Here is a 26,932-nt window from a genome sequence, read left to right as displayed (position 1 = left end):
CACGTGAATACGAATATTTTCAACGTCGCTCTTTAATAAGCCTCTTGAGATCGAAGCTCGTTATTATTATTTTTTTCTTAAACTCAAGACACTGAAAGTTATAAAAAAGAAAAACGTCATTCGCACCTATATTAACTAGCACAGAGCGTCCGTACAGCTATAGGAGAAAACGTAATCAAGGCTATAAACGCTGCGCGTGACGATCCGCGTACACACCGACTTTCCCTCTCGTCTCTTCAATCCACACAGGTTTATGTGTTGTAGGCGTGACGGTGTACGTCTAGGGGCGGTTACTAAGACGCTTGCTTATGCTAATTATTTTTAACTGGAGCCAACCAGAATAATTCAAAATCAATTCAAAATTTAGTAAAATCTACTGCCGAATTCTGAAATTTTTTATCGAGTATATTGGACTCCACAAGAGTCAATATCGATTCGATGACCCCGTGCTTCTCGAGTTCGATTGCCAACGTGGTATATAACACGTCGAGCCTAGGTGTCGTGGGAGGGGAGTTTTATCATTAATAATAAAGGCGCAGCATTGATTTTGCGATTCTTGAAAGTTGCCATCAAGGTGCACATTTTTTCTACCGCCGCCTCAGCCTTATTTTAAGAACGACTGTTTTTTCACACATCCATATAACACGTATTCACACAGTCGTGGCGGTGCTTTACTCGTGTTGGAATTTCAACGTTTTAGCCGAGCGGTTTCAAGAACGTGTATTCAAGTTAAAGGCTTCCGATTATAGGCGCGTGAAAAGTCGGAGAAAAAAAAACTTTTTACGTTTCCTGCATACATCGAGCTGTATATTAGATTGGGCGTAATACGTCGTATCGGTATCGATTCGCTTGTCCGATTTGTTTTTTTCCCGATGATTGGTTTGATAAAATAATAGAATGTATACGGCGTCGTAAATAAATTCGGTCCGATACATTCCACGAGCTTTTAGATTTCGAATACACGATTGCGATTTTTCATGCGTGTACTGCTATGATACGAATATTTAGTAATCGCTCAAGATGGAAGAAAAGAAACAGGAAAAATAGCTCTGAAAAATCGGCAACGTCAAAAAGCTACTCATAGAAAGTCCTTAAAACGTTTAAAGCACTGCGGCTATATAGCTACTATGCACGAGAAAAAAAAGGGTTTAAGGCAATAAACCACGACGAAATTACGTAACCAGCAAACAGCGCCGATCGATCCTAAGACGTTACGCATGACGAGTAAAATATTCCCCATCGCCACTCCTCGAATCAAACCGATGAATATGTCACAGATGAAGAGCTTGAAAATCCTCTTCAACCAACATCTCCCATGAATACCGGGTTAATTATTTAACTGCTCCTCTCGCGCTCGAAAAGTCCGCTCGTTCGCGCTTTTACGATTACGACAGGGTGTAAAACTCGCTTCCCCTGATCATCCCATCCCCCAGATCAATGGCTGCAGAGGAGCCGTCGTAAAGGAGAGAAAAGCTCGCTCTCGAGCGAAAACTGTATTACTGACGAAAGTTCAGCCACGATCGTTTTGCTGGCCGATAATGTTAAAAAAAAAAAAAAACGGCATTGTGTCGTGGTCAGGGATAGGTGAATTCAGCTATACTCGGTACTTATGCTAAAAAAAAAGTCTTACTTATTCCCGAAGCTTACACTTGGCGCCAGTGACGACAGCGCAGGTGTCGGTTTTCAACTGACCCTTCGGCGCATAGGTCAGATCCATAGTTGTGATTGATGCGTATAAATACACGTGTCTGCTGTGCGTGTACTCGCTCGCAGAGACACAGACACACGGGTGCGTTTGTAATAGGTGTGTGCGTGTGTGTGTGTGTGTGTCAGCGGTCTTCCACGGCTCTATACGCCTAGCCAGAAGATCAAGCTCCCCTCAGTTGCTTGCCGATCCTCATATTGGCAACTCGAGCTCTCGTTTGCGTGGTTTGCATCCTTAGTTTCTTGATTTGTCAACGCTCGATTTTTAGTCTGCTGGTTCGGTTTAGTAAGTTCTTTTGTTAACAATACCCTCGAGCAGACGTTCAAGCGATCCGACGCAAAGTGAAGGCGCTCAGAGGAACCCGGCAACTCTTCGCCGGGTCGAATAACACGATTTCGAATGCCCGAAAGCGCCTTCGAAAATCGCGCAATTTGCGCACCTTCGTCGCTGTCTTGAACAGGATTGTCGAGGAGGACGTAATGCCCAAAATGCACAAGATCAAGCTGACCCGTAGCCAGAAATTCGGCGTCTACGGGCTCTCCTTGCTCCTGCTCAGCATCGTATTCGGGGCCATCATGCTGCCCTCTTTGAAGTACTACATGATGAGATGGGTATGCTTTCGTCGAGTCGTTTAATGTAAGCCGACATTAGATCATGGACGTTTCGTTTCGTTTTAGAAAGTCGCGATCAAGCTGGGCTGGCAGATGCGGTACATATGGGGCAAACTGCCGTTCAGTATCGACATGAAATTCTACATGTTCAATTTGACGAATCCCGACGAGGTCGACAACGGCGCGAAGCCGATAATGCAGGAGATAGGGCCCTACGTTTACTCGTGAGTCTGTATAGAGGAGGATTTAACGTAGAAATCTAATTAAAAATGAAAAATCTCTGATTCTTCAGCGAATACGCGGAAAAAGCCTTTCAGGAAGATCACGATGAAGACGACAGCGTGTCGTACAATGCTCGAAGCTACTTCTATTTCAACCCGGAAAAGACCGCACCGCTGACCGGCTACGAAGAAATCATCGTTCCCAATTACGTCGGACTTGGCACTATGAACATCGTGGTAAAGGAAAGACCGGGCGCGACGAACATTGTAGGTAGGGTTACTTCGAACTTCGTACGCTTGAATTTCCTTGTGCTGCGAAGATAATCGGGTAAAATCTGTCTTCTTCTCGGATAGGCAAGGCGATCGACAACATACTGAGAAAGCCGAATAGTCTCTTCGAGAAAAAAAGGGTCAAGGACATACTGTTCGACGGTATGCCTCTGGATTGTACGGTTAAGGATTTCGCCGGCGCGGCTCTGTGCAACGAGCTCAAGGGCCAGTACAAGGATTTTGGTCTCATCCTGGTTGAAGAGAACCAGTACATACTGTCCCTTATTGGCCCGGTGAGTTGAAACTTTGATACACCGGTTTCTGCGTTCTTTTTCTAAATTTAAATCTCGTCGACGAATGTATTGTACACAGAGAAACGGGACTGATTCCCCGCGAATGCGGGTGTATCGCGGCGTCAAGAACCTCAGCAAACTGACAGAACTCATCATGTACGCGGACAAAACAAATATGTCCGTTTGGGAGGACGATTATTGCGACAAGTTTAGAGGTACCGAGGCCACCTTGTTTCGTCCGTTCCTCAACAACAAGGGCAAAGACGATCTTGATCTGGTGTACTCGTCACTCTGCCGAAGCTTCACCTTACGCGCTGACGGCTTTGGAGAATGGAACGGTGATTGTATATGTCTATAGGTATAGAGGGGGCGACAGAAAACATTATTCCGGTAACTATTGTTCTTAGGTTTGAAGACGATCCGGTATACGACGGATTTGGGAACCGACGGGAGGACTAATCCCAAAGATAGGTGCTACTGCGAGGATCCAAAAAACCCAGATACGTGCATGAAAAAAGGAGCTTACGACGCTTACAAGTGCGTTCGCTTACCGCTCATTTTTACCAATCCTCACTTCTACCTGGCCGACAGTTCGTACCTCAGCCAAGTGGACGGACTTAGCCCCAACAAGGTAGATAAGTATACACCGTACGACTATATACTAGTATATACTACATGGTATTCTTATACGTTATATTCTGAATTTCATATTTTCCGTGACTTTCTTCCAAAGGAGAAGCACATGATATCCATCGAGATCGATCCGTTCACCGGCATACCGTTGCACACGCACACACGAGCCCAGTTCAACCTGAACATCTTCAAGATCGACAAGTTCAGACTGATGAATAAATTTCCCGAGGCTCTGTTGCCCATACTGTGGATCGAACAGGAAATGCAGCTACCGGCCTTTCTCACGGAGGAGATCAAATTTTTCCACCAGTCCTTCGCCTTTGGACTGTAAGAATTCGCCCGTTTTTGGTAGATTATAAGTGTTCCATTTAACAATTCTAAATTGGGAATTTGCTTGACCAGAACTGTCCAGTATCTCCTGATGTTCAGCGGACTGCTCTTGTGCGGATTTTCCGGCTTCCTGATGTTCAAGGAGCATCGAAAGAAGAAGATGGAGATGAAGACAACGATATCGGTTAAGTCAGCTAGTCAGCCCAATAGTGCAGACAAGAAGATCAATATCAATACATTGCAACCCGCTACATTACCGACTAGTGTAGATTAGCGAGATGATTGAGGAATCTGTGCTTCAATTGATGAAACTTTTGCTTGACGATCGGTTGAAATGTCGCAAAAGTCTTAACCAACATGTGAGACGGAGAGAGTGAGAGAGAAAGAAAGATTTTCTTTTTTTTTTTTAATCAATATAACTTATTCTTTTGCAGAAGGCAGTTGACACGCTGTACTTACGTTTAGCGCTTTTTATTTCCATTTAATAAGTTTTTGATTTGATTACCATTTATGAATATTTTTTGTATATTTACTGATATGTTTTTTATGCAATTATTATTGCTGTGATATACATTACTAACTGCAATCTTTTATTTTTTTAGCACTCACCTTAGTTATACGTCATCAATGACCATGCCATTTTCTGTTAAAAATTTTTTCTATTTTCAATTTAAATATAAAATATACTTGGAATCTCAAAAATTTTGTTTGCAACCGTCTGGTGAAGCCACCTTTATATTTATCGATTTATAATCTACCATGCACGGTTCAGCACCAACACTGATATACAAGGGTCTACGAATATACATACATATTCTATTTAAATGCTAGCTGCTTCGTGATAACAAGATAATTTGTAGTAGTGTAAATATTTATATTAATTATAATTATTGCAAAACTGTATAATGTATATCGTTGTACTATAATATAAGATAAATACATAATAGATCACATATGCAGGCTTTCTTTCAATTAGATATCTGTTAGAAAAATATCAGTATATAATGTTACCTTTTTGTTATAAGTTCAATATTAATTTTGTAATTTTTATTTGGAAAATACATATTCTTCTATTAATATAAGTGCTGAATTATTCATTCGAAAAGAAAGGGTTGTGCATATTTAATAAACAGGTATAGTTACAAAGGTCACGTAATAGTTGTAACATATTTCACGATAACGCTCTGTACGTACATTCATAATTAAATGAATCATCCGTGAAAATGTATTGTGTACATGCATAAGCCTTTTGAATGTGCGTTGGTTTGTATATTTGTTTTTTAACCTTCCTGTGAAATCTCAGCTCAGTCAGTCAGTAAAGCTCACTGTAAGAGTGCATAACGCTACGTAGCTTTGATGCAATGATTTTTTTGAAATTTATCAAAAGATATTTGCCCGCCGTCATCTCGAACAATAGTATCAAACCGTATAAATTCTTCGACATGTCGCTGACGAAAAATATAAAAATTGGTGTCGCCGGTTTTTGTATGTTCGTTTTTGGTATACTTTTTCAAACTGCGATTCTTCCAGCTGTGCTAAGGGTGCAAGTTAAGCGGGTATGCACAAACATTTCTTTTTCTTGACTTAAACTAGTAGGATGATCATGTTTAAACTAACAAATTTAACGGTTTGCAAATTTTGAATAGCAAATAGCATTGAAGGACGGATGGTCTATGAGAGAGATATGGAGTGATTTCCCATTTTCATTGGAATTTTGTTTCTACTTTTTTAATGTGACAAACCCTGATGAAATAACGAACGGTGAAAAGCCAATAGTGCAAGAAGTTGGACCATTTATTTATGAGTTAGTATAATTTAATTTTAGTTAATTATACTTGAAAACATTTTGAGGCTGAAATCTTCATATCCAGCAAGTGGCACGAGAAAACGAACCAAAAGGATCACGAAGAAGATGACACCGTATCTTACACGCTGAGGACTACTTATTTCTTCAACTCTGAAAAAAGTAAGGGTCTTACTGGAGACGAAGAGGTTATAGTTCCTCACTACTTCATTTTGGGTCTGATATTGACGGTACAGCGAGAAAATCCCTCTGCCATGCCAATAGTAGGTGAGCAGAACAATATATCACTTTTCAATTGCTTTCAATTTTTTGATGGGTAAAAATTAATGTTCGATTTGCTCGTAGGCAAAGCGATCGACAGTATATTTAAAAAACCGAAGACTATTTTTATGAAAGCAAAGATAAGAGACATACTATTTGACGGTTTTGTCATCGATTGCAACGTACAAGATTTTGCAGGAACGGCGGTTTGTTCCGAGGTAGCGGATAATTATGAAAAGCTAGGCCTAAAACTGGTCGGAGAGAAGAAGTACTTGATGTCACTTTGGGGCCCAGTAAGCTAGACATTGTACTAATGTCACAAAGCAAGTACATCTGTTTTGAACATTGAATTTATTGCAGCTAAATGGAACCGATTCTAAGGGTCGAATGCGAGTTCAAAGAGGAATTAAAAATTTCATGAATGTAGGAACTGTGGTGGAATATGACAACAAACCAAATATTTCTGTCTGGGGCGATGAATATTGCGATACCTTTAATGGAACTGATGGAACAATTTTTCATCCGTTTTTCAACAAAAAAGGAAAGGATGATCTCGTTGCCTACAATGAACTGCTATGCAGAGGTATCAGCTGCCACTTTGTCTCTAAATCCAAATGGAAAGGTGCGTTGACTTTAACACTCGTGAAATAGTGTATTTAGAAATACTGAATTTTTGTTCATCCGATGCCGATTCAGGTTTTGATACGCTTCGCTACACGACGGATTTGGGCATCGATCCTGAGAATAATCCTCGACACAAATGTTACTGCCCGTCAGTAGACTCGTGTTATAGAAAAGGACCATACGATCTTTACAAATGTCTCAGAGCACCGATACTGATTACGAATCCGCATTTTTACCTGGCCGACCCATACTACCTTACTCTTGTGGATGGATTAAGTCCTGATATGGTAAGATGATGTTTCACGTAATTGCACATGATTCATTATATCACCTAACAATTATTATTATTTTTTTTTTACAGGAAAAACACATGCTGATAATAGATTTGGAGCCGTTTACAGGTGCGCCTATACACGCTCATACGAGAGGCCAGTTCAATATGTTTATCAATAAAACGGAGAAATTTAAACTTATGAAGAAATTCCCGGAGGCTTTGCTTCCTCTCATGTGGTTTGATGAGATCACTATTTTGCCTGATTTCTTGCTGAAAATTCTTAGGCAAGGCTTATTAATGTACAAAATTGCCAAGTAATTATGTTTTTAGTTTTATTGCATTTAATGTACCGATAATTAAAATATGGGTAATAATAGTTAATATTTGCAGGATATATCAGTATCTCATGATATTTGGTGGCATAGTATTGTGCAGTTACGGTGGGTATAAGCACTATAAGTTAACGCACGTTGAAGACACTAAAATTGTTGGAGAATTGGAGAAAACTGATAGCATTAACGAAGCAGATAATGATAACACTTCTATTAAAAAATCGAAAAGTACCACGATTCAGAAAATTGCGGTGCTACCAAACATAAATTAACGTTACAATACCAAAAGTAAGACACTTTCTATGCGTATAAGTAATAACTTTGTTTCTATAAACTAATTGTGATATTTGCCGCATTTTATAGTATTACAATTTTTCTCAATTCGGATTAAGTTTTGCAAAAAAGTTTATTATTATTTATAATAAGATTGAGATACTAAATTTCTCTATGCTATGAGTGATCAACTATAGTATACTATATATACTGTAGATGGTACAGAGAGAAAACTAAGACAGCAAAGGAAAGGAAAGGAAAAAAACATAATTTTTTGTGATCATTAACTACTAAAGGCTAGAATTGCATAAAAAATAAGTAAGCCTAGAGTTTTTTCCAAGCGTACGCGCGTTGAAAAATGTCATCATTTTCACAGCCAACGCAATGTCTATAGTTCACTCTATAGTATCTGAAATATTTATAAATGTGCGTAAATCTTGACTGTAAAAGATTGGTATAACTTGATAGATATACATTCAAAGTAAGAAAGAAGAGCACCCATTTTGAGATTAGTAGAATTTACTACAGAAAACTGTAGTTTTTAAATTTTAATAATGAATACTTAACAAAATTCGATCAAAATTACAATTTTTTGCAGTAATTTCATTATAGTAATATAGTATGGGTCGTTATAATTCCTCTTCTATAGTAGATCTATACGAAGCTAGTTTTTAAGACTGTTACGTTAAAAGTTAAAATTGGAAAGTATTTGTTTTGAAAATAAATTTGAAAATAGAAAATAGAGAACTTAGTTAAAGCATATTAAAATTGAATTGACATTATTCAGTCTTTGATTATTGCGTACTTCATTGGTAGCATGAGAAATTTCGTCAGGCTGCAATTTACATGAAAAATATAATGGCTGTGTAGTACCGCCTTGTAATTCGCAAAGCTTACAGGGTCATGGACTCTAGATCGCTTATGTGCAAATGTACATTTTCGAATGACGAATGTGCATAGGCACTTTTTCTGTTGCGCATATGATCGTGTATCTACGTTATATGTGTGTGTGAGAGAAAGTGTTCTTGAGGTTCGACACAGTGCGGGTTGAATTTCCCTGTTCAGTTCTCTGTCACCACTCGGAGGGGTGCAGCGAATTAGCATTTCGCGTTCATCGATCAGTTATAATTTTTCTTTTCTAAAATTCGAACGAAAAATCTCGAAATATAGTTAATACATGTAACATTTGTAAAAAATAAGTTATTACATAATTGACATTTTAGATACTGTTGTTTTGAAAAGTTCTGCAATTTTCCGGTAAATAATAGTTGTGAAAAATCTCTAACTTTGATTTATCTTTAAACTATTAATTGTTTATTTTATTATTATTTTATCAACAATACAATATTTTACATTGAATAATAGTCTAAAGATTTAAAGAATTTATTCCGTAATACGCTTGCAAGCTTCAAGTTAAATTTTCACATCAAATTGAATTTTTCTTTAACAAGCAAATTCGTATAATAAAGTAACTCTGTTCGAATTTTACTCGCGGATTTCAAAAATTTGAGTTTCGCAATAAAATCCTTGATTATTTCTAAGAGATATAATGAAGGATTTTAATAATATTGAACATTTTTAAGCTACGTAATGAAAGTGAAGGAAATTTGTTTGGAGTGATTTTTCACAATAAATTATTTGAATCCAGCGAATAATTTTCCGGTGTTTTTCATAAAAAGATTTGTTGGTAAGAGTTTTTAGTGGCTTACCGATTTGTGCGAAAATCGATGCGAATTACGCGTAAAGGTGAAAAGTGCTTTGGGTAAAGCGCGAAGTCTTATAGGCTTTATTATTGAGCCACGTTTCGTCAAGGTGAGCAATCAAGGAACGCGCCTTTGTTCGCGGGCTTGAGACTAGCCGCTGCGAATGTTCGGGCACGTCTCCGCAACTCGAGCAAATTTCGACTATTCGTCGCAGTCTTGAACGATATCGTCGAGGAGGACAAATCGCGCAACAATATGGCTCTCACGAAAATCCAAAAGATCGGCGTCGGCGGCATCTGCATGTTCATATTTAGTTTTCTCTTCAGTGGTGTTATACTGCCGCCTATAGTGAAGCACGAAGTGAAGAAGGTATTTTATATACGTATAATTTTTTAATGTCATACGTCTGTCACACTTTTCGTCTACTTTTCTCAATCTCGTTAGAAAGTGGCTCTGAAGCAAGGCTGGATGATGAGAGAGGTGTGGGGCAAATTTCCATTTTCATTCGAGTTTCATTTCTACATGTTCAATGTAACGAATCACATGGATATCAAAGGGGGGGCCAAACCCATTGTCGCAGAAGTTGGTCCTTTCGTTTACGAGTGAGTGATGACATAATAATGAAAAGAGATAAAAACAACTTCACCAATATGATCGTTTTACTCTTCTTACCCAGAGAATGGAAAGAAAAGGTAAATCAGGTGGATCACGACGAAGACGATACCATCTCGTATAACGCGAAAAGCACCTTCATTTTTAATGCTGAAAAAAGCAAAGGTCTCACTGGCGAGGAAGAAGTCATAATGCCTCATTTTTTCATACTCGGAACAGTCAACAGTGTGTTGAGAGATAAAGCTAGCGCCATGCCTATCGTTTGTAAGATCAACTTTTTTTTCAAATCGGTAAAATTTAAAAGCACAATATTAAAACTAAAAGTCTAAACTAATCTTTTTAAATATCCCTCATGAAGCTAAGGCCCTCGACAGCATATTTAGAAAGCCAGACAGCATTTTCGTGAAAGCAAAGGTCAGAGAAATACTATTCGATGGCATCGTGATCGACTGTAACGTTAAAGACTTTGCGGGTTCTGCTGTGTGTAATGAAATAGCGCAGAACTATGAAGAGTTTCGTTTGCAATCTATCGGCGACAATAAATACTCCCTGTCTCTGTTCGGTTTGGTGAGTTAAAATTGAAAAATCGGTTAATCAAGTAGGTGCCCAAAATTTAACGTCCCGCGCGCTCAATTACGATTACAGATCAACGGCACGGAAAACAAAGCCCGACATCGCGTGAAGAGAGGCTTGAAGAATATCATGGAGGTGGGGAAAGTCGTCGAGTACGACGGAAAAAACAACGTCTCAGTATGGGACAATGAAATCTGCGACGCGTTTAACGGTAGCGACGGTAGCGTTTTTCATCCCTACTTCGACAAGAAAGGAAAGGACGATCTCGTTGCCTTCAATGCTGACCTCTGTCGGAGTGTCATTTGTCATTACGATTCGGATACTAAATTTGCCGGTAAGCTATCTGCACATATATTTCGTTTCAACTTCTTTTCTCTAATACTATACTTCTGATGAATCGCAGGTCTCAAGTTGCTGCGGTACACGACGGATTTGGGTACCGATGTAGAAAAGTATCCGCACCACAAGTGTTACTGTGTGACACCAGATAGATGTCCGAAAAAAGGCGCCATGGATATCTTCAAATGCGTCAACGCACCGATTATGATCACGAACCCGCACTTTTACCTCGCCGATCCATGGTATGTCAGCGCGATCGAGGGCGTCAAACCGGATAGGGTGAGTAAGAACTTCCTCGCTAAATACTCGACAAGTGCTTAGCACTAAAAGATGTCCCGTTGTCCCAGGAGAAGCATATGATAATGATCGATATCGATCCGTTCACCGGTTCGCCGATTCACGTCCATACGAGAGCGCAGTTCAACATGTTCCTCCAACCAGTGGAAAAGTTCAAACTGATGAAGACTTTCCCCAATGCTTTGCTGCCACTCATATGGTTCGACGAGATCCTGATTCTGCCAGATTTTCTGCTGAAGGAAATTAAGGGTGGTCATCGTCAAGTTGCAATGGCGAAGTAATCTTCCTTTCATTCTGGAATAAAAAGATTCGATCGATGCTGTATGAGTCAAACGAACGTCAAACTTTCACTTGTTTTGTTTCAGGGTATTCAAATTCCTCATGATGTTCGGAGGACTGGGAATGGCTGGATATGCTGGATTCATGCACTACAAGGCTACTCAAGGTGAGAACACAACGGAGGTGAAAAAAGTGCCGGTGAAGAGCAGCCCCAACGGTGTGGGAAGTGGCGAAAAGAAAATTAATATCAGTACTATACAACCGGCGCCGCTTCCGCCCAATGTTGACTGATGAGTTTAGAAAGGGGTTATGTTTGAATTGTTGTTAACAGTTGGTGGGTCTTTTTTTGAGTTTTTAATTCCAACAAATATTTGATAAAGTTAGACATCGTCAGAAGATTCTGATTATGAGTAATTACTCATCATAAAAGGTATAATTATTGGTTTACTTCTGATACACTATTAGTATTTGATTCTGCAAAATTTGTCGCTAAAACTAGAAACAATCGGTTAAATACAGTATTGAATAAATGAGAAACTTGTATATTATGCAAGAGTGCGTAAAGTAGGTGATCCCCGCACGACTAACATTTTGACGTGGATAAGAGTGATAATTTCGTGTAATATACTAATATTATTGTATACTTCAAGCATTTGACTTATTCTTATATATTATATGGTTTATATATCATGTTTTCATATATTTATCTTACGTTATATTATTTGAAAAATTATTTTCAAAATATTTTTTTGCTAATAGAAGGTAGTTTTGAATTAATAAATGGTATATTGTGCAACTAGCTCTGTACTAACCCAAAATGACAATATTGTAATATGCAACTGTGAAGTTCCAGTTTTTAAAGCAATCGCGGTATTTATTACGCACGACTTGTAATTATCAACCTGTATGTGTGTAAAGTCGTGTGCAAAGTGCGCTGCCTGCACTTTAGAATCAAGTTCATTTACATTATTTGCTACGATATGCAGGTGTTTTCGGTGATTCATTTTTTATCAGGAGACTTTACCTTCAACCACACTACCCAATGTCCTCTACTTTTCATTCAATACACACAGACTGAACGACCTTTTGGTAGACCCTCTATCATACACGTGTAAAAACTTGGATATGCATGACGTGCGTAAATTTGTATTGAATACATCCCTGTTCTATACACGCATTTGTTGCATAATGTACTATTTTATAGATTATTCTCTCGATGTGTTATGCGCACAAGATTTACTACCAAATTTTTTATATGAAATCGATTCATGAATGTCGTGCTCAAATATTGTAAATAATATGCATTAATTATGACATGATTATACTTGGTTTATTTTATCCACAATTATTCGATGTTAATTAAGGGATAAAGATACATCTGCCTTTGTAAAAATGCCTTAAGGAGTAAATTTTGTAATTAATATTGTTGTTTATTGTATCTAATAAAATAATACACATATTTAAATAATCATCTTAATCGTTCTATCAATAATCTATTGAACTTTTCTATACAAATCATAATCGAAATCAGTATTAAAAAATATTTTCGGCTAATTCGATAATAATTATATATTCGAAGAGAATATAATACATAAACAATGACTCGTAGCCTCTTTTCCATATCTCTCTTATTACTTGTGATCTTCCGTCCGTAAATAATAAATCTATGTACACTCGCCGCACACGTCCTGCAAATAAGTACAGAAAACATTCTTCTCTCGCATATATAAGGATCGTTAGTCCTCTCGTTATGTTCACAGCGCTTTTACAGAAGACACCGATTCGTATCACACAAGAACCTTAACAAAATAGTAACAACATATTATTGCGGGTGATTTTTACATTACACAATACTTTTTCTTTTGTGCAACATAACGACACTGTCACTCAACTTAACGGAATAAGTTTAGTAAAAAATTGACCGATAACGAAGTTACGTATACGACATAAGCCAATTGCATCGTTTGCTCGTTCCTCTTAAAATTTGAGAATTATGAAACATTCTAATGGTGAAAGTCGACGATATCGATTTTGCATAAAACGTTATGTTTTGCGGCATTGTATAAATGTAGAGTAAAACTCGAATAAAAGCTCTGAGAAATCGCAAAATCTTTGTAAAATGTACGTCCATAATACAACAAAAGTCAGCAGTCTTCAAAAGAGTCTCGTAATCGATCTCAGTATACGATCCCATGCAGAATTCGCCTCAATGTAAGAAAAAGTACAAATCATAGCTACGATCGTTATATAAAAATGTCATACGAAAACATCGGCTACTGATGTCTACATATCCATAATAAAACATTCATCCTCCAGTCGCCTCATTATACAAACAGTTAAGAGATTCGCTCGCTCCGTTAATATTATAATACGACATTCATTCACAATCAGGAATCAAGAGTATCGAAAAAATCCTTGGTACACCTTCAGTCTTCATCGCTTCAGCCGTTCCTCTGAGTCTTCCTGCTGCTGTTCCTCGGTCCGTCTTCCAGTTTCTGTCTGGCCCGTCGCTTCTCGTTGCAAACGGCGTTGGCTCCGGTATTCCCCGCATTGCTTGACTCGCTTCTGCAGAGCAGGACGTTCTTGTAGGCGCTTCGATACTCCGAGCTCATGACCACGTAGATGACGGGGTTGATGCAGGTCGTCAGGTAGATGAGGATGTAGCCAGCGATGTTCAGGCCCCGCCAGTCGATCACGTTCTTGAACGTCTTGGTGATGGTGATGGGCAGGTAGCAGATCAGGAAGGAAGAGAAGATCACGAGGATCATCTTCAGGAGCTTCTTGTCCTTGGCCGTCATTTTACCGGTCTCGAAGCTTCGGCCGCGGACGCTGCGAAAACGTGACTCGCGACGCAAGACTCGACTGCCCGTCGGGGTTACGTCGCCGCGACGACTGCCGTTGCTCGCGCGTCGACGTTCTGACGGCGAGTCCGAACGAGAACTCACGCAGTCGTCCGAGACCTCGTCGTATCTGCGGTTTGAAATTGATCGTTATATTATATTGACGGTCTTTCGTTGCGTGATTTGGCTCTTTGAACACCCAAAAAAGATTATTTCCTCTTGGATCAAGAGGAAATAATCTTGATTCAGGGCCCAAAATTAAAATCATTTTAAAGTAAAGGGATTCCGTTTGATTCAATAGGAACAATTTTGAGGCAAAAGGATTCCTATCGAATTAAAAGGAATTCATTTGAATCAAACGGAATCCCTTTACCGTAAAATGATTTTAATTTTGGGTCTCGATCCAAGAGGACATTTTTTTGGCTGAATGAAAAATTAAATTACCTGCAGGTAGCGGGAGGACTGAGAAACCTGGAAGTGTTGCTGGCCTTTTGCAGGGAGTGCGAGTCGAGTATCTGTTCTCCTCCAGCGTTTCCATTGCCCGTCTGAGTCGAGCTGCTGACATCTATGTACGGCAGAGTCTCGAGACTCTTGGCGAACTCGGTCTGGCCGCAGCAGACGTCCAAGTCGGACCTGTTGTTGTCCTGGACTCTGAGCTCGGGGATGACGACTCCTCGGAAGTCCGGGTCCGACTGCTCGTTCTGGTGGCTGACGCTACTGGCCGTCACGTCGTCCGATCGCTCGACGAATCTCGGCAGGGATATCTTACGGAGGGACGGGGAACGGGCTCGAGCCATTGCCACCATCAGACCCTGATGGTCGCACTTGAGGGGCGAACCGCCGTTTTCGCTGATAGTCGTGTGCGTCACCTGGCAGCTCATCGAACCGATCGCCGAGTCTTCCATGTTCTTCGAGCACTTGGCCTCGAAGCCCATCAACTACTCGAAAGACGCAATGATTTTTAGTGGCTGTTATTTATGGTATAAAATACAGGTCTGATACAACGAAGCTCACCTCGAAATTCGAATGCACAAGTTGCCGGGTGGCCTCGTCCCTCCTCCTGCTCTTCATCGCCGTCTTCCTGACGATGTAGAAGATCCTGGCGTAACAAACGACGATGGCTATACAGGGCGCCAGAAAAGCCAGAATGAAGAGAAACTCCTTGGGACTGCGCCCGTAGACGTCGGGTAGTATGGAACAGCTTCCTATAACCGGATCCAGTCCAAATCGACCCCACTGCTCGAACCAAGTCGGTATGAGCGCTCCGAAGCCGCCTATCCACGTGGCCAGTACCATCAGCACGAGGTACTTGGGCTTGTACAACCTGCGACATGGAGGTCACTGGTGTTTTTACGGTAAGTTCGAGACTGACGTGCGTCGACGGCGAGAAATCGAGTTAGGCGCCTAAGTATATCGCTCCTAAATAAACCGAATTCCCGCGAGAGAGAGAGAGAGAGAGAGAGAGAGAGAGAGAGAGAGAGAGAGAGAGAGATGCGTAAATTTTATACACCGCGGGGCCAATTCGCTTGAAAGTCTCTCGCGTCCGGAGATAAAATTGCAACGCGCGCCGGGAGCATCTCGTACGTTTGAATTTTCCTCGCGCGACGCGCGTATGAAATTCAGTCCGTAAACTAAAAACGTCCGACGCGGAAGATAGTAGCGTAGTAGTGTGTGTATACGTGTGCACTTACTTGGGGTAGAGTCTGGGGTGTCCGATCATGACGTACCGGTTGATGGTGATGGCGAGTACGGTGAAGAGGCTCACGGCGACGAGGCCGTACCTCAGCAGAGGAAAGAGACGGCAGAGAAGTGGTCCGTGGAGCCAGGAGCCGTGCCAAAAGGTCGACGTCGCCAGGGGCAGGTTGAAGCAGCAGAACATCAGGTCCGACATCGAGAGGTTCATTATGAAGACGGCCGTTGCGTTTCTCAGCTGTGGAAGCGTATAGGTATTTTAATATTTCGAAAAATATTTTGATAAATTCCGTCCCTCCTACATATCTCGAACCCGATTGATTCCCCGAGAAAATTGAGGACACCCGATGAAAAGCTGACCGTAAAAGCTCGCCCGATATCCTCATTTTTTAAAGTAATGGAAAGCGCGGGGGCGCCTCTCCGCGCTCTTAATTCTCATAAATTCGCAACGACTTTTGGCCCCCGCGAGGAGAGATACGCCGGAAAAAGGCAGCAGCAGCAGCAGGTGCGAAGTGCCCTGCGGTAGACACGTATACGTGGAGGCCAGTCGACCTTAACGGGGACGATAAGCTCGGGACGAGAGGTGCCTCGTAAAAGGAACAAAGTGTCCGGACTATAAAATCCGGATAAATCGCTTCGCTCCGAGAATTACGGATTTCGTTGTGCAGCGCTGGTATAGGGGACGTGACGTATTCATAAATTTATTCTCCTCTCCCAGGGCGAATGATGCAGGGGACGCGTGCGCCAAATTCCAAATGTGTCGAATCATTTTCGAGATGGAATTATCATATAACCGAGTTCGTAGCACTGCTTCATGGCAAACAATGCTAGAACTTTTCAACCCACGCAGTAGGACCATTAAGAGTATACACCGGTATACGATTCCTATCCCAAACAAACAGCCGTAGCGGCTCTATAGTCCCTCCCTACTCCCGCGAGCAAATTGCATCGGAGCGAGAGAAAAAAGGAGGAGGGATATGGAAGCTGAAGCAGAAGAAGAAGGCAAGGGTTCGACGTAGGCTCTGATGGAATCCGCACTCGTTAATCCGCACGTGCCAAGCTTCCAATATACCTTCGATGGATGAGACTTGTATGCGTGCGTGTGTGTGGGTTTTGTGCTGCTGGCAGACTGAAACTTAATAACACGGACCTCTCGTTCATAAACGTCTGAGGGGATTTGCGGCCTCGCGACACGACGCAGTGTGGTTAGAGCTTTTCTTTGCATGTGAATTTGGGTTAATATGCAGGCATTACTGATCCGCCACAAAGACACGATTATTATAAACCAGCCGTTACGTACCAACTTGTAACGTCCCCATAAATAAGCTTATCTCCCCGCGTGGAACACAGAGAAAGAAAACACAACCGCGGTCTCATCCCTGCGGCCATAAAGACACTCTCTCTCTCTCTCTCTCTCTCTCAGCTCCATCGATGAGGCACAAAAAAGAAAAAAAGCTCGAGGCGATAAAAGCCTATAGCTTACACGCCCTTTTCTCGCGATGCGTCGACTCTATACTGGCGTCATTACGACTGAAAGTCAGAGCGCGCAGCTCGGCGATATGGATCCAAAGCTCGCTAAAGCTCGTGTGTGTGTGTGTGTTTTAGTCTCGCGCATCGATCGTCCGGAGTCGTATAATTTCTACTTCTTTTTCAAACTTTCATAAGGGTAATATAGACGCGGTTAAACGCTGCTTAACTGCGCAGCTATATGCGCTGTGGCTCTTTTATTTTCACGCAGGGGAGGGAGAGCAAGAGCTTGCGCTATTTTTTATCATCGAGTTGGAAGGCGATTTGAATTTTACGATTTTTGATAAAAACAAAAAAAAAAAAAAAAAAATTACAGCGTCGTATATCCGAGATGGGTGAAAAATGAATCGTTATCGGTTTTCGAAAAGCAAACAAAATAACAAAGAAATTTAATATTCCACGTTCGCGCTCGCGGCGCTCGGCGTAACAAAAACCTCGTATATCCAGCTCCTTTTGACATTTCGCGAGAGGCAGTTTTACGACGGGCAAAAGCTTTCTCGGTTGCGCTCGCGTTTTTTTTTTTTTCTTCTTCCTTTTTTAGAGCTCCGCAATAAAATTTCGCGACGCCTCGACGTTCACCTGCGCACGGCCAATTGGACGTTTTATATCGATCATTTCGAGCGCGCGACACACACGGGCTTCCGTATATTAACGCGGTAGTTACGAGCTTTAATGGAGGAGCCGAGAGAGTTTCGCGATGCTTAGGAGGGCAATTTCACGTATACGGAGGAGAGAACAATGGCTCTCGGAGTATCGGCTTACCTTGTCCGTCGCGCTCGCGGGTAAGGTAAGCCGACAACGCGAGAGCACGGCTATAGTCTTTAAAAGTTTATGAATGCGCGCGTGAAAAATGGTCGCGGGTAGAGTTTTTCAAGTCGCGGCGGCGTTGTTTTTAATTAAATTTTTTCGCCGACGGATTTACGAGATCTTACTTGGCTTTTAACATATATATATATATATCACACACGCATATCAAAAGTTATGTAACGTGGAATGTATAAAAAAATTGATCGTTCCGCAAGGGTCATAAAAATAAACGACTGATACAACGATCCTCGATCAGAACTATTTCCGCGAGGTGTGATGGCGCGATTAACTGCGCAATTAAATCTCAGCACTTAGTCAGACGGTATACCTGCCCAAAATTACAATTCATCATGCTAAAAATAGATCGGTGTGGATGGGCGCGACTCGAAAAAAAAAAAAAAAAATAAATAAAAATAAAAGGACAGACGTATAGCGAAAAGAGGTCGATGACAAGCGGAATAATCACACGTTGCGGCTCTCCAGTATTATTTTTACAGCCGCGTTCGCGCTTCTGATTTCGCGTGCGTGTACGACCCTGATTGCTTAGGACCACCCTCAAACAAGCGGGACGAGCTTGATTAAGCTTGCCTCTCTCTCTCTCGTCAAACTTTTTCTACCTTCCTGCGAGTCGGATAAATTTTCCGCTTCGTTTCGGCTTGCCGACAGACTAGGAGCTTCTTTTTGCTTCGGCCCCGTTTCGCTTTTCACGAGAGGTCGTCGAGGATATACTGCGGATTTTGAGAGAAACTGGGATTCGAAGACCGAGAGGAAAACAGTATCATCGAATGAGAAAACTCTCTCGAAAGGTACAGGTATTATCGTATCGAAAGGGTAAAGGTCAGCCGCCTCTGAAGAAGAAACAAGTCTAAACCGGCTGCGATTCCGATAAAAAGCGATCCTCTCTCTATCCCTCCATCCTTTCATATCATAATGAGCCTCTACACCGCACATCTCGATCGGTTGAAAGCCTCGGAGGGAATTTTCGGAAATTGAATTTTTTTCCCCGTCCATACTAAAAACTTGAAAACTACGGCGGATTCCGCGCGAAAAAAAAGGCAATATCACACGCAGGCAGCGAGGAAACGGTGTAAAACTTGAGCGCGCGAGCCGGATGAAAAGCGAAAGCAATATGGAACGGTTATACGCGTCGCACAGATTTTTTCTCCTCCCTTAATGGCTGTAATACAAGCGCTCGCGTGTGTGCGTGTGTGTGTGTGTGGTGTACCATAGGTGTATATATGATATGACGCGGAGCGAGAGTCGAAGGCGTGAGCCGACTAGCTATGAGCTTGCGAGCGGCGAAAGTTTAGAAAGAAAAACAGAGGATGAAGAGCCAGAGAGAAAGAGATATAAAGAAAGTTGAGAGCAGAGCCGTATAATCGTATTAAAGTTCGCGTGCGGGCAGTCACGGGAGGGACTCTTGCGTCTGAGGCTAAAAATGCGTACGTGAGGAAAATGAGCAAAGTCTCAGCGGACGACTGATTTGCTGTAAAGTCGTTTCGCCAACGATCAACGTTTCTCGGAATAAAAAGGCCGACGACGTCGAGCATACTAATTCTTGGTTTTCGACTATCTGATAAGCGCATCGGGTAAAAAATTTTTCCGAATCACAAGAGAGCTTGCGTTTTACTGCAGCGATATACCAGCTTCGACGTCTTGATCGGGGGGCTATTTTAAGCGGTACGCTCTCTCGTGCGCGCGTGCGATAAAGCGTCTGGATTTAGATCCGCCTATTTACAATGCTCCTAGCTTCGGGTTTATTATTATTGCGCGGGATGCGTGTGTTGGAGCTTGCGAGTGTGTTCGGAGAGGGATTCGTTCGATCGGAGTAGAGAGTCTGATTAGACAGACTGACGAGCAGTGAGGATGAAGACGTACGCGCTGTCGTTGGACCGGAAAGTTCGATGACTCGGATATGTATCGGAGGTGACGAGGAGAGTGTAAGATGTGTGATTTCTTCTGGATATGAGCTGTGGGATGATTGGTTGGAGCTGATAGCTTATTACGGCTTCGGGACAGCTAATTTAACAAAATTTCTTCATTTTACTCAGCATCCGAACGAAAAGCTCGCTATCCTCGAAACATCCCGTGTCATCGACGCCTTATAATCCCGAGCGTCGCGTGTCGGAACGATCCTCGAGATGAAGAAGAAAAAAAGAGCGACAGCGAAGAGGGAAACATCAGCAAAGATTTTTCTCCCGCACACACTCGTCCTCGCCGAGTCAACGATTCTCGCCGAGTATATATCGCGAGAGGGAAACTTGCCAACTGGACAAGAGAACCGTGTGTGTACGATATGGGACTGACGTCGTCGCTCTGTATCCTCCTCGCGTATACTTCTTCGACGCGTTCCTTCGCGTCTCTCTCTCTCTCTCTCTCGTGAGAGGAGGGAAGAAGAAATCGACTCGTTTTTTTTCCACTTTTAGAATTTCGTCAATATACTGTACCGTCGAATGCAGATCCGTAATTTTCCGAGTAGCTTATACAGAAAAAGTCGAAGCTCGAAAATAAATCACCGATAAATCCATCCCGGAAAAGGTAGCTCCTCCGGCGAATCCACATCGTTACACGTTACGCACATACATCAGGAGTAAGTATAAGTCTCGCGACGAATTCAAAAGCTACGGTCGCCCAAAAATACCCGATCCGCAGTAGTAGTATCCGTTGTGTATACTCTCGGTTCGTGCTGCTTTCGGAAAACACGAAAGAAGAGTGTGTAATTCCGCGAAGCTGCGACTGCGTCAGAGACGCTTCTCTGATATTTGCTTTTTCGTCCTGTGTGCCGCATATCACGTCCGAAAATTCTCACGCGTATGCGCGACACATTCCTATATACTGGGATGAGAAGCGCTTTTTTTTTTTTTTTTTTTTTTTTTACGTACACCCGTGCGCGAATCTTGCATTTCTACGGGGATATTGCCTCGAGGCTGTATATGAAATTCCTGCCTGTGTGGCGAGGATCGAAGATATTGCCCTTGTACGCTAGCTGCTTTCGAATATTGGAATAGCCGCACATAGCTGGCGTGAGCTGCTGACGATGATGGTTGGAATATTCTACGAGGCTTAATTTCTGTATAGGTGGAGCCTATAGTGGAGTAAGCATATGCGACAAGAAATGTATACCAGAAGACTTTTTTACGGGCGCTGAAAACGAACGTAAGAGACAATTATAGATCGATGAATGTACAAAATTACAGACAGTCTATCATTCAAAAAGTCAATGCATCAGTTATAGCCAGAACGTCTCAAAGAGGCCTAACCAAATAGGCAGTTTTGTCACACCTCCCGTATACGTATATCCACTATGGCTCGCGGAAAGGACACGAGGGAAACGTGAAAATGCCTATGCGCCACCTATCGACACCTGCCGGAGACAGGAGAATTGGGACTGTCCAAAACAGCTCTGTATGAGTACTTTTCGAAGCGAAATATTATAATGCATATGTACCCTTATAGCTATATATACCGATCTTATTACGATTCCTGACGTGAAAAAATGGACGCCCAGCGGATCACCGCGAGAGGTTTAGGCGAATTATCATAATTGGTTATTTATGCCAAAAAAGAGGTGGCCAAGGGTTGCAAAGGCGCGGGAGAGCAGGAAGTTCAACGTTGCGGATCGACGCTGATTTATGGAGGTTGCGAGTTATATATATATATATATATATATATATATACCCATACATATAGCACACAAAAGGACGACAGATGCAAGTTTCTCGTTCTGCTCGATTTTTCAAAAGTTATACATCTCCGAATTTATCAACCGAAAGCTCCCATTATACTCGATCGTCCCCTCGCGTACTTTACCCCGTGAAATATGCAGCCGTATACATCAGGCTCGTTAAAAAAAAAAACAAAAGACACCGCGTACTATCTCCCCGCGATCTATCCATCGAGTGTCAAAACTATGTGCACTTACCCTAACTATATAACACTCGCGCGATAAGGCGTCAATCCCATACTGTACATCGTGAGCGTGAAAAATAGAGAGCTTTCGCGGCTTCTGCATTCAAGTCGACTGTTTTAGCCAAAGGGATTTTCATAAGAAAACTTTTTCAATTCCATACACACGAGACTCTCGCGCGCGTGGTTTTAATACAATCGATTTCCTCCCACTCGCTCTTCCAATTACTTTTTATCGCGTCTAATAAAGCCAAACGGTCTCGGATCTCGCGCGCTCCGGCGAGAATCGAAGAAACTCGCGCTTCCTTTTTTTTGTCATATGTCTGTGTGTGTGTGTGCGCGCGCGCGCGCGCGTGTGTGTGTGTAAAAAAGAAGAAGCTTATCGATACCGCCCATCTCAGGAAAAAGGGCGGGAAAATTCAAATGTCGCGCTTTCTCTCTCTTCGTCCCGCCGATATGCAAATGAGATGAATCCGCCCGCGAATTTCGACTCTCCTCTACTGTGTGTATGTGTCTTATACAGAGCGAGAGCTTTCTTTTTATACGGCGCTCGCAGATGCGACACCCGAAATTTGCCGGAAGGGATCCTTCGCCATCAGTCTTTCTTTTCTCTCTTTATTTTCTTTTCCTTTTTTTCTGCGCGTCGCTGATCTCGATTTATGCGTTATCGGATTCGCGCCATCTGTCGATTAATATAAAAGCACACTGGAATGCGTTGATACTAGCTGACAAGTGCCTCGGCTCGACTGATGCTGCTGTGTATTTTCGGTTATTCAATTCAAAGACCAAAATAAACCCACGATAAAGCAATTACGCGAATGGCCAGCTATAAAAAGAAAACGCAGTCGCAGTAATTTAAAAAGGAAACTTTACGTACGGCAGAAACCGTCGGCTTAATTATTTTCGCGCTGCATCGCGCGTCCGAGGTGCAAACGCAGTAAAACCGCGCGAGCGCTATTATCCTCGAGAGAGAGAGAGAGAGAGAGAGAGAGAGAGAGAATCCTCGAGCTTAAATTCTATTCCTAGCGCGGATAAGGAAAAAAAAGCGTGACGCACTACACGAAAGGATAACAAAGGTCCGCGTGTATATAAAGAAAGGATGCGCAGTTTAATTAGAAAGGCATAATCGCCGGTGGCGCGCCTGGTATTAAAACTGTCAACAGGGAGTGCTCGGGACTACTCCCAACCATTCCGCTAATTGTGTATATCCCGGATATACGCTTTCTTTCTTTCTCTCTCTCTCCTCGCTCGTCCCTTATTAATTCCGAAATAGGCGCGCGATACAGAGGTAATTGAAAAGTCGATTTATTTCCCGCCGCGAATGATCATCAATTACGCCGTGACTGGAGCTCGCCTTTTTACGCGGGAATATTCGGGCCGATAGCGCTGAGCTTGATTTATCGTCGCGAATATAGAACGTTCGCTTTCTTTCTTTCGTGATCTTTAGCGAAATTTTCTCGATTAAAAAGAAAGGACACACTCGCGCACGTTAAACCGCCGAAGAGAGATAGGCCGGGAATCGAGGCTTAAGCTCTACGATAATCATCCTCTTTCTCTCTTCATTTTTCCTATACTATAACTATGCGGCGAACTTTACAAGGATCAGGATAATAATCGTCCGTTCCGTCATTATCCATCACGCTCTCTCTCTCTCTCGAGAAGAGCTTGTTTGTCAGTCTTATCGCTCTTTAAGTGGACGTGAATTGCCGCTCTCGTATTTTTTTCTCTCTTATATATTTCCGTTTGTTTGAGCAGCCTAAGAAAAAAAGCTTCTTCTATCCTTTCGATTCATTGACCCGCTAATAAAGTTCAAAGTCGAAAGCTCCTCTTCCCTGTTTGCCCAGCGCGCATTTAATCATTCGCGAAAGACGTCAGCGCGGCTGGAGAATTATTTTTTTCTCCCTCCCCCCCCCCACCCCCCCCGAGAGCCCGCGACTAAAACAAACAAAGAGCTTTCTTCTCCGCGAGATGAAAAAAAGAGCTTATGCGTGTGATCTTTTCGAGGGGGAAAGGGTTTCGCGCTAATTATTCGACCGCAAGCTTAGGATACACCTGTATATTTAGGGAACGAACCTTTTTGGTGCGGAAGAGGGCGGCGACGGTGATGAGATTGCCGGGTATGCCGATGAGCATGAAGAGGGCACAGCAGCCGGCGGCAAAGTAGAGGAGCCAAGCTGGATAGCCGGCGAAGAGGCTGGCCGAGCCCGGATCCTCGATCACCTCCTGGATCTCGAATTCGCTCGCGTTCGGGGCGCTCTCGTTGCTCCCCATCCAGTACTCTAGCATCTGCAACATAGTCGTGTTACATACACGCGTAAATGTCCTTGATAAAAAGCGCGAACAAGTTTCCCGGGTGAAAAATCAGCTTTCTCTAAATACGCATGACCCTTTATCTCGCGCTCTTAAGGAGACGAAGAGCAGCTATAATTTTATTATCGCTGGCTGTACGAGGCGAAGTATGAAAATGGGATTCCCCGATAAATATCGCAAGCTCGAGAGGCTTCCTTATTGGCTGTATCCAGCGAGCTTCCTCTCTTTACTTTTTCATTCAGGCGCACTAGTGAGAAATGTATATGATGTGCCGCAAGGACACACTCGCGGTCACTTTGGGGTTTACGCAACGAATTCTGCGTATGCGGGCCTCTGATGAAAATTTCAACGCACAAGATGCACGAGGGTCGAGAAAGCTCGGCTTGGAATATTAAATATACCGGAGGAAAAAACCTTCCTTCGCCACAACGATAAAAACCAGTCTCGTCGTACACGTGATTATTCATGAATTTGAATTATGTTTGCTTACAAGTGAGAACTATAATAAAGAATCATCGTCGAATTAAAAGTTCATGCGCTCGTTAGGAGCTGATTTCGCGGTAATTGTCGCGCGTATATTCAAAACAAGCGGGCAAAAATCAACAAGCTCCTCGCGCTATCTACCCTCGAAGCTCTTCGACGCGTGTATAAATAAAAACTAATGTCAGCTTAATCGAAGCCATCGCTCTTTCTCCCGGCGGCGCCTTAACGACCCTCGGAAAACTCTTTAGCGCGCCGGTTCGATAAGAATCGACTCGCGAGGAATTCAATTTAACGAGAGAAGCCGATATATATATTCGCGGGCCATTACGCGCTCGATTTCCGCGTTATACAAAGCGATCGTAATAACGAGCTTTTCCGCTTTTTCTTTTTATTTCAAAATTCTCGAGGGCCGAGGGGGAGCACAATAAAGCCTCGCCGTGACGCGATGGAATATAACGCTGAGAGAGAGAGAGAGAGAGAGAGAGAGAGAGAGAGAGAGAGAGAGAGAGAGAGAGAGAGAGAGAGAGAGAGAGAGAGGAAATAAGCAGGCAACAGCTGATCCCCTTAAATCTTGTTATTTCCCGAGACGGTAATGAATTCCGAGCGATAGATCGAAGAGGCCACACGTGGAGATGTATCGCTGTGCTGTACGTGTTATATAGTTGGGGAATTAAGCATTTACTATTCTCGAGGATGATAGCGTCGTAAGCGCGCGCGGCACATAAATTTGTAGTGCATTAGAGCCGCGCGACGTTTATATGCAGTCGGTTAGTTTTATACGCGCGTTATATACGTGGAGAGCTTAGAGCCGAACTGAATTATAGGGGTAATTTTATCGATTTTTCCCACGTGCTAGAGGCGGCGGAGAAAAGAGATTTCTATATATACGAGGCGACTAGACCTCCCCCTCGACTAGTCTTAATTATCCCGTTTCGCATCGTCAGATGAGTCGCCGTTCACCCTTCCGATAAACAAAGCTTTTTATTCCACTGTATAAGCGTTTATATGTATAGTTTATTCTAATTTAAACCTACATATACTGCCTGCGATGGGTATTAAAAATGAATATAAACAAACATATAACACTGCCATCAGCTAAAGCCTACGTCTCTATAAATCGTAATAAACGAGCTTTTTGTCCCGAGCTTTGAAAGCAAGTGCCATCGCACAGTCGCGAAAAGCCAGGCTTTTTTACACTCTCGTGCACGTCAATCAGCGCTTTGCGCGTGCGCCGCGTTTCCTTATTTACTCCGCGTAAAAGCTCCCCTCTCTCTGGTATGATAATAACTCGCAAAAACGCTTTAAAAAAAGGAGCGGCAACTGCCTCGTGCCGCTTGAAAATTACATTTCCACGTGCGGCTCGGCGAGAAGAGAAGGTTCCGGTGTGTCATTGATTTCGAGAGGCGCTGCGGGAGAAAAAAATAGAGCGTGAGACGGCGAAATCCTTTATAAGGGCTGTATAGGTCGCAAGCTCGAGTCGTATATAGAAGTCGAGGGCATTTGAATAAACGCGCGATATGAACTCGTAGTATAGCTATAGGGGAAACGATTAAGCCTGTGCGAGCTTTCGGCCGAAATTTTCGAGGTCAGCGTTAATCGATACGGATAATGTGCTTTCCTCGAGGGTCCGATGTGTCCAAGAATCGAGGCCACGGATCACCTGGCCGGATTTGCTCTTTAGACGCTTCCCCTGGGATGATAATGTGTTTACTCGGATATGTACAGCCCAAGTCCATATATCTGCCGGCTCAATCTGTGACGCATCACGATTTTCCTTTCCACGGCCATAAATTATAAGGCACGAATCGCGTATCCCTCTAATTAGGAAACTCGAGATCGACCGATTAACATATCGTACGCGCTTGCGGATAAAAAAAAATGCAAGCACTCGAACAACAAGAAACTTTCGATCCGCATCGGCTATAGCTCACCC

At 42.5% G+C, this 26,932-nt stretch overlaps 3 protein-coding genes across 9 annotated transcripts in view; 2 read left to right on the top strand and 1 right to left on the bottom strand.

The window, feature by feature from the left end:
* The first annotated feature begins 186 nt into the window (after positions 1-186).
* Positions 187-7,703, top strand: LOC100123085. Its single transcript, XM_031920988.2, has 17 exons — positions 187-2,316; positions 2,383-2,540; positions 2,609-2,808; positions 2,892-3,100; positions 3,180-3,438; positions 3,508-3,731; positions 3,834-4,060; positions 4,136-4,336; positions 4,666-4,708; positions 5,395-5,619; positions 5,710-5,867; positions 5,935-6,134; positions 6,213-6,421; positions 6,489-6,750; positions 6,825-7,039; positions 7,114-7,340; positions 7,417-7,703. The coding sequence occupies exons 1-17, from the start codon at positions 2,185-2,187 to the stop codon at positions 7,628-7,630; spliced, it is 3,363 nt and encodes a 1,120-aa protein (XP_031776848.1). The 5' UTR covers positions 187-2,184; the 3' UTR covers positions 7,631-7,703.
* An 891-nt stretch (positions 7,704-8,594) lies between these two features.
* Positions 8,595-12,830, top strand: LOC100123070 (sensory neuron membrane protein 1). Of its 3 annotated transcripts, none has more exons than XM_032596034.1 (9): positions 8,595-8,888; positions 9,324-9,703; positions 9,779-9,936; positions 10,011-10,210; positions 10,305-10,513; positions 10,592-10,853; positions 10,923-11,137; positions 11,206-11,432; positions 11,521-12,830. In XM_032596034.1, exons 2-9 carry the CDS (start codon positions 9,590-9,592, stop codon positions 11,723-11,725), a joined length of 1,590 nt encoding a protein of 529 aa, XP_032451925.1. In that variant the 5' UTR covers positions 8,595-8,888; positions 9,324-9,589; the 3' UTR covers positions 11,726-12,830. The 3 variants fall into 3 exon arrangements, with proteins under 3 accessions (XP_032451925.1, XP_032451924.1, XP_008215384.2); XM_032596033.1 differs by having other exon boundaries at positions 9,311-9,703; XM_008217162.4 differs by having other exon boundaries at positions 9,280-9,703.
* An 8-nt stretch (positions 12,831-12,838) lies between these two features.
* The window catches only part of LOC100123060 (G-protein coupled receptor moody), a 24,191-nt gene continuing 10,097 nt past the window's right edge, over positions 12,839-26,932 (bottom strand). For 2 of the 5 annotated variants that reach the window (XM_008217163.4, XM_001606616.6), the window contains exons 2-6: positions 24,280-24,492; positions 15,966-16,204; positions 15,289-15,598; positions 14,719-15,212; positions 12,839-14,404 (exon numbers count right to left, since the gene is read on the bottom strand). In XM_008217163.4, coding sequence (XP_008215385.1) covers positions 13,876-14,404; positions 14,719-15,212; positions 15,289-15,598; positions 15,966-16,204; positions 24,280-24,492 — 1,785 coding nt within the window. In that variant the 3' untranslated portion in view covers positions 12,839-13,875. Of the gene's footprint in view, positions 14,405-14,718; positions 15,213-15,288; positions 15,599-15,965; positions 16,205-17,266; positions 17,478-24,279; positions 24,493-26,932 lie in introns of those variants that run through there. The other 3 variants (XM_016989870.3, XM_031933740.2, XM_016989868.3) reach the window with 2 other exon arrangements.

Source organism: Nasonia vitripennis, chromosome 1 (genome assembly GCF_009193385.2).
Source record: "Nasonia vitripennis strain AsymCx chromosome 1, Nvit_psr_1.1, whole genome shotgun sequence".
Classification (NCBI taxonomy): Eukaryota; Metazoa; Arthropoda; class Insecta; order Hymenoptera; family Pteromalidae; genus Nasonia; species Nasonia vitripennis.
Note: the sequence above shows the minus strand (reverse complement) of the source record. Positions and strands in the feature narration are given on the sequence as shown.

Coding starts and splice junctions, on each gene's coding strand:
- LOC100123085 (XM_031920988.2), top strand. CDS start 2,185: ATGCCCAAAATGCACAAGATCAAGCTGACCCGTAGCCAGAAATTCGGC. Junction 2,809..2,891: donor GGGCGCGACGAACATTGTAG/GTAGGGTTACTT, acceptor CTTCTCGGATAG/GCAAGGCGATCGACAACATA. Junction 7,341..7,416: donor TTAATGTACAAAATTGCCAA/GTAATTATGTTT, acceptor TAATATTTGCAG/GATATATCAGTATCTCATGA.
- LOC100123070 (XM_032596034.1), top strand. CDS start 9,590: ATGGCTCTCACGAAAATCCAAAAGATCGGCGTCGGCGGCATCTGCATG. Junction 9,937..10,010: donor GTTGGTCCTTTCGTTTACGA/GTGAGTGATGAC, acceptor CTTCTTACCCAG/AGAATGGAAAGAAAAGGTAA. Junction 10,211..10,304: donor TAGCGCCATGCCTATCGTTT/GTAAGATCAACT, acceptor TCCCTCATGAAG/CTAAGGCCCTCGACAGCATA.